Source organism: Varanus komodoensis, unplaced genomic scaffold (assembly GCF_004798865.1).
Source record: "Varanus komodoensis strain SLA01 unplaced genomic scaffold, ASM479886v1 scaffold92, whole genome shotgun sequence".
NCBI lineage: Eukaryota > Metazoa > Chordata > Lepidosauria > Squamata > Varanidae > Varanus > Varanus komodoensis.
Genome location: NW_025336624.1, coordinates 641,902 through 649,247, shown reverse-complemented (window position 1 = coordinate 649,247; position 7,346 = coordinate 641,902). Strand labels below are relative to the sequence as shown.

The 7,346-nt window shown below is 46.3% G+C and overlaps 1 protein-coding gene across 1 annotated transcript; it reads right to left on the bottom strand.

Annotated features, from left to right (window-relative positions):
* Nucleotides 1–3,989: 3,989 nt before the first annotated feature.
* Nucleotides 3,990–7,091, bottom strand: FZD2 (frizzled class receptor 2). Its single transcript, XM_044418760.1, has one exon. The coding sequence runs from the start codon at nt 6,899–6,901 to the stop codon at nt 5,240–5,242; it is 1,662 nt and encodes a 553-aa protein (XP_044274695.1). The 5' UTR covers nt 6,902–7,091; the 3' UTR covers nt 3,990–5,239.
* Nucleotides 7,092–7,346: the final 255 nt, after the last annotated feature.

Below are 7,346 nucleotides of genomic sequence, written 5' to 3'. Positions count from 1 at the left end.
AGAATCCCTGAAGCCGTTTGGTACTTTAAAGTGCTGTGCTATTGCTAAGGGAATACATTCCATAGTTACATGCCTGAATAGTCATGAGGTGCTTTTAAAAATAAAAAATGCCCACCTGAAGCATAAGAGGAAGGGCCAGGGAATCAGCCAGCATTCACTTTGCTGGAATGCACACCTGTCACTTCTGTTCCAAAGCCAGGTGCAGTGTGCAGCTGAGAGAAATAGTTAGGGTCCACTTTTTACATTCTGTTGCCAGCCTACATGTGGGATTCACACACTTCACATGGGGGTCTTAACTCTGGAAAGGGGCTGCTGCACTCTGACCTAACACTTTAGCTGTTGTATGGGTAGGGTTTAGTGTTGTCAGTTGCGGATTCTGCTCTGGATGAGATAGGCAATTCCCCCCCCCCCCATAACACTTTGGAAATGGGAATTTACCCCCCACCCCCATAGGACCCTGCCTGAATTTTCAGCAAAATATCCCAGCATCCCCATTAAAAGTTTGTGAGCTTCCATGGGCCCTTTGAGCAAAGGACGCTCGGCAGGATCAAGCTGTTGCTGAGGATATGGTGGCAAAGTTGAGAGAAAGCAGCTGCTCCATTCTCCAGAGTCTGTCTTGATGGGAGTTGGAACTGAAGCCTGGTTGGGAACCCTGTTGCTCACCAGCCCCTCCTTCACGCTATTTCATTAAACAGCTCTGGTTGACTCGTTGCAACTGTGAGTCATGTAAAGAAGGGCTTTTTTGTCTGCACAACTGGACGGCCTTTCCGTCTGCTGCAAAGGAATTTCATATTCCACCCCCACCTCCCAATAGCTCCAGGTCTGTAACAGTTTATTGCACAAACAGCCCCACACTCTTGTCTTACACCAATATGTGTGTGCATGGCGGGGGGGGGGGGAATCTACTCTGCTCAGATCAAACCTCTCTGCTTTTCTCCCTTTGCCTGGCAGCTGGGAGTCCTAATGTGTTAAGCAGGCTGCTACTTTGCTGGGGGAGCAATCTCCATTTCAAAGCCTGTGTGTCAACTTTAAGTGGGAACACAGAAATACCCTAAACAACTTCTTTTGGGGCCAGGGGAGGGGATAACTGTTCAATTAAAGTTTTGAAAAATGTGAGTGCAGTAGCAAAAGTTTAATTTCCAGCTCTGTTCCAATACTTTCTTCCAACATCTGCGCCCCCGCAGAATTGGCACTGTAATTTAAATATAGCAAGCAAGGGCAGTACGGGGCTGCAAATCCAGGACCAGAGGAAAGAGGAATGGATGAAGTTTTCAGGCCTTTGTTAAAATATACGTGCACACACGCCTGATATAAACTGTCTTGACATTAGATGGTCTTGTTTTTCTAGGCTTACAAAACCAGAAGGATTAAATTAAGAACAAAACATGGGGGAGGGGAGTTAAACCCAAGGATCAACATTCCTTGGCAGAGGAAGTCCATTCTCCGCTCCCTTTGGGTCCACGTTGCAGTGTTCTGTCCACAGGACTCAGAACGGGGGGTGGGGGGTGCAAAAAGTTTGGGTGTAGTCCCTACTTGTGTGGGGCGGGCAGCTGAACTACCTTTGCCAAAAAGGAAACTAATGAGATCCATCTGTTGGTGCTTTTGCAGAGTTCATAAGGCAGGTGGGGGGGATGGGTGCTGGAAAAAGAGCCATGCAGAAAGATTAAATGTAATTCTTATAGAATAAAAATGGAGAAAGACTGTATTGCGAAACTTTGGGCGTCATCCTATGGAGTAGCAGCTGATAACACCAAGAGAGTTCCGTAGCTGCACAGGCTTGTGACACTGATGTCAACTGGAAAGCTAGGAGGCTTCCCCAAATAGTGTCAGCTATATTTATTTGCAGTGTGTGTGAGGGTGCATGCTGTGGAGGGAAAGGCACCTTTTTGTTGTTAAGGAAAAAAAAAATCATTTGTAGCTGAAATCCTTGGACAAGATGTTGTTGTATCCTATGGATCTGGGAGTCTGTGGAAAGGACCTCCCACTTCAGAGCCTCCAGTAATGACAAGTTTTGTGGTGAGGGAGAGAAGTATGCTTAACTGGAGAAAAGGGATAGTGGCACTGGCAGACTTAACTGGCATAGCAAAAAGCTAAGAGCACAAGAGAAAAACCAACGTGGAAGCTGTCCTTTTCAAACTATTGGTTGCCAATACTGGTAACTCTGTCCAGGTTTCAAGCAGGAATTCTTCCAACCCAACCTGGAGCTGCTGACAGTTCAGCAAGGAACCTTCTACATGGCAATGCATGGTTGTGACCCTCAAGTTACAATCCTTTCCTTGGTGCACCATCCCATTAAAAGTCTTTTTTAAAGCCCAGATGGAATGAGTCCTTCTGCTGAGCTCAGAGATGCAAAACTTCAGGCCTGATGACCAAACCCAGCCCTCCAAGGCTCCCCATAAAGGTCCTGCCCCTTTCCTGTCTCCCAGCCATCAACTGCTTCGCTTTTATGCAGTTTTCCTCAGGTTGAAAATGTTGACCTGACTCTCCTAAGGCCTGTCAGGGACAGTAAGCACTTGAAGCTACAATATGCTTGTCATTTGGTCCCACCATTTTTACTTTTGGCCCAGTCTACCACAGAATGTGGCCCGAGACCTTCTCCAAAATGGAAACTGCTTTGATATTGGACATCTGTTTCGAGCCTTCCAGTGTCCATCTGGTTTGCTTTAGTCACATTTGGCTTTAAACCACACTTTCTTCTCTGAAGAACTGTGTGTCTAAGGGGTGGGGGTGAGAACTGGAGGTTGCCTTTTTCACCCTCGTTCTATTAAACAGGCTTAAAATGCAGAAGGCACAATTGTATTGCCACCCCCCTCGCTATGCAACTTCCTTTCTACGTCATGTTCCCCTTGTTTGTGTTGGTCTCAGCTGCAGAACAAAGTTGCTTTCTTCATGAACAGTTTGGTGTGAAGGGCAAGTGTCTATCCAAAGTTTTAAATCTCTGCTGCGTTACATAGGAAGGAAAACAGAACGAACAGCAGTCGCAATACAAGACCAATTTCAGAATTATGCCTCTATCACAAGCAGGAAGCTACAGGAGGAGGGATTTACATGCAACTACTCCTGAAAAATTGTAGTGAATCTAAGGTGGGAAATTTTAGCTCACTACTTTTAAAATCCATGCCAGTGGCAATTCCCTTCCCCCTTATTTTTCGAAGTTTGAAGAGAGGGCGAGAAGTTACTGAAAGCAGAGATGTGGTCTTTGGTTCTTAGAACAGCTTGCTTCAGCATAAATTACAAAAGGTGTTATCATCCCACAAAAATGGATGGATATTTCTAAATTATTTTGATTAGGACTGGAGTGACTTCAATAAATCCTTTTGAGAAGTTTAGTTTAATAACAGAAATGATTTCATGTATAAGTTTATGCATAGCTAGGAATGAATTTTGACTGAAACCCAATATTTAAATTTCATGAAGAAATCTAAAAGAAATGGGAAATAGTTTGAAGAGTTATTTACGACATTTGTTAAGTCACTTTAAAAATAATGGCTACAGATTTTTACACAGTGAATTCATTTTCCACTTTTGAGATACTTCCTAAATTTAGGCAGCAATTTACTTGATACTAAGAGTTATTGAATTTGGTAAGACTCCTGAGCAAGAATGTATAGGATCAGGCTGTTACATTTACCGTCTCTCTACTGGGGTATAGGCACAGGAGGTTTAACTTGGAGGCTAAAAAGAGACAAAGAATACAGCAACAGCCCAGTCCTTCCCAAGCTTCCCAATACAGAAAAATGCAAAATGTACATGCAGCTAACACCAGTTTTATACCATTTCCTAAGAAGTGCTTTTTGATTAAGAATGATCACATGTGAAGCTATAGGTTGAGCTGCTTAGTTAACATTTTGAATTCAAGTCCATGACAAAAATAGAGCAGAAATAGACATTTCTTTCTGTCTGTCTGTCTATCTGTCTTTTTGGCAAGGAATGGGGGAAAGAACCTCTGATTAAAAAAGGGTCCGTTGCTTCTCAAAAGGCAAATAGCTTTTCTAAGTCCAGGGAAAAATAATTATCCTTACATTCTCTAAAATGCCAAGTCCATCTGAATGTTCTTTTTAAACAGCCCCTTTCTTTAAGAAAAAATACATCCTTATTTTTGATAAACTGAAATTCTGTAAGTATGCATCACAAAATTCTAACAGTATATAGGTTTTGAGTGAAGGACATCTCATAAATAGACGTCTTTGAAAGCTGTTGCTGTTTTTGAAAAAACGCAAACTGAATTTGCAGAGAACAAGGCTGTTTAATAAAAGAAATGTAGTTTTAAAAAGACACCTTTTATACAAAACGACTAGGAAAAATAGAAATCTACAAATGCAACAGAAAGAGAACTCTGCAGATTAAGGCAAGAAAACCCTTTCTTGGAAGTAACAATTCTTTAGCAGGAATAACCATAAGGAGATCTTCAAAGCCAGGGCCCAACTTTCAGCAAAGGGGAGAAGGCTCACATTCCCCACCCAAAATTCATTTTCATAGATACAGAGAATTACTTGTAAACCTTCCAACATAGAGAGGAAAAAAATGAGAGAGATGGAAGAAGTCTTCCTGGAACCATACCAAGAACTATAGTCTCCAATGGGGTGTTGGTGGGATATGTGTTTTGTGGGGGTAGGGGAAGCAATTCCAAACCTGGCTCTTACGAAAAGTTTAAGCAAAAAATGTCCTGCTAAGGGCCAAGCCAAACAGCATGCAGTCCTCATGGCTCCGTAGAGAGGGGAGGCTATGGCAGAATCAAAGGGGGAAAATAGTACCCAAAGGAAAAAGCTTTCTTTTTTTCGGACTCTCTCTCGCTCTCGCTCTCTCTCGCTCTCTCTCTCTCTCTCTCTGTTTCTCAATTGCTGCTGGTGTTCTCAGTCTCTCTTTTAAATAGAAATATATAATTCAATTTACAAGTGCTATTTACAATTTTAATTACAAAAATGACACCCTTTAATAGTTAATAAAAACCTAAATAAAAAAAGCTTCACTTTTGTTTTAATTAAAGGAGACAGTTTTAAATACTTCAGTTTCTCTCCCTCGTTCTTTTCCTTCTGTGCCTGTTTCTCTCAAATTGCCAGGGGAGGTCCCAGTTCGGCAGAACGCAACCTCCACCCCGCAAATTCCAGAGTTTCCCCAAAGAACGCCTCCCACATGCACACAGCTCCTGGAGGGGGGCACATTTGATTTGTTGTTTGCTTGCTTGTTTGAAACATTTCAGCTGGCAACCTGGGCTCCTCACTACCTCTGTCATCCCTTTTCAGACTGTAGTCTCCCCATGTTTGCTGTTAGTTAGCCTTGTATAGAATTTTCTCCAGGAATGAAGTGTTTTTCCTGACCAGATCCAGAAGCCTGAGGTGATGCCCACAATGAGAGTCATGAGATACTTGATCATGTAGACAGTGAAGTCAGGGGTCATACGTGGCGTGTACTGAAGTGGGCAGGGAATGGCCAGACTCTTGCAGTTTTGGCTAATCCAGCTCCGTTCCCAGTGCTCACGAAAGGCCTGCTCATAGAAGTAGCAGGCAATAACAATGGTTGCTGGCACTGTGTAGAGGACACTGAAGACTCCAATGCGCACCATGAGGCGCTCCAGCTTCTCCGTCTTGGTGCCACCATGTTTCATGATGGTCCGGATACGAAAAAGTGATACAAAGCCTGCCAGTAGAAAGGAAGTGCCAATAAAGAGGTAGACAAAGAGCGGAGCCAAAACAAAGCCCCGAAGTGGATCTATATTGTTGAGCCCCACAAAGCAGACACCACTCAGAAGGTCACCATCAATCTGCCCCATAGCCAATATGGTGATGGTCTTGACCGCTGGCACAGCCCATGCTGCCAAATGGAAATACTGTGAGTTAGCCTCTATGGCTTCGTGGCCCCACTTCATGCCAGCAGCAAGGAACCACGTGAGAGACAGGATTACCCACCAGATGGAACTGGCCATGCTGAAGAAGTAGAGCATCATGAAAAGTATGGTGCAGCCTTCCTTTTTGGTGCCCTGTACCACTGTCCGGTAGCCGTCATCTTGGAAGCGCTCATTGCACACCACACGCTCCTCCAGCACAAATCCTGCAATGTAGGCCACAGATACCATTGTGTAGCAGCCTGAGAGGAAGATGATGGGCCGTTCTGGGTAGCGGAAGCGCTGCATATCAACCAGGTAGGTGGTGACAGTGAAGAAAGTGGAGGCACAGCACAAAACAGACCAGATAAGGATCCAGATTCGAGCAAAACGGATCTCTTCCTGATTGAAAAACATGTGTCCATCACCCTTGGCGGGTTCGCAGGGTGCAGCACAGTCCTTCTCTCCAAGGAACTTGTAGTTGAGGTAGTTGGGCACTTTGAGGACTCGTGGGCAGTGGAAGGGGCGATCAAGGGTGGCATAGCGTGGGGGGCCTGCAGTGCCCTGCCCAGCAATGGGAGTCGCGCTTGTGATCAGTGCTGGGGAGCCCCCTTCCTCCGAATGGTTCTGCCCCACGCAAATCTGCTCTGCCCCATGGCGGGGAAAGTTCTCACAGCGCAGTCGTTCCGGCCACTGGAAGCCAAACTTGTTCATGAGGGCTTCGCAGCCCTGGCGTGCCCGCTCGCAGATGGAGCGGCATGGCGGGATGGCCTGCTCCAGGACGGTGCACACTGGCGCGTACATGGAACACAAGAAGAACTTGAGTTCTGGGGAGCACTGGACCTTCACCAAGGGGTAGAACTGGTGGACCTCCAAGCCAGCGTCTTCCTGGCTGGTGTGCCCCAGCAAGTTGGGCATGATGGTCTGGTTGTAGGCAATGTCAGTGCACAGTGGGATGGAGATAGGTTGGCAGAAGCCATGGTCGGGGATGGAAATGCCCTTCTCTCCATGGAACTGGGCCCAGCAGGGTCCCAACAGCAGCAGCAGGCAGTGGGCCAAGGACGCGTGGGCAAGGCGCATGGTGATCCCCCCCTCCGCTCCGACGGACACCCAGTCGCCTTGTCTCCTCCCCAGGCAAGCTGGGACCTGCCACTCCCTTTGAGCCCCTAGTCCTGGCAAAAGTTTCCAAGCTTTCTGGAATCCGCCGCGGAGACCTGGGGAAGGCAAATCCACTCACCCAGCGGGAACGCTCCCTCGCAGCGCGACTCTCCGAGCGCCTTTCGCTTCCCTTTGTGTCTTCCCTCCCCAATTAGTCTGTTTCAAAGGAGGGCCCCCGGGCTGAGTTGAGTTTCGCCCAGCCTTCTCCTCTTACTCCTCCCAACTTAATCAATTCCAGCCCGGCCCCTTCTCTTTCCCCTTTCCCATCTCCATCAAAGAGACCTAGGCTGCCTAAGCCCCTTCCCAAAATTTCTTCTCACCCAATCAGATTCAAACGCAGGGACCAGCCTTCCTCCCCCTCCCTTTC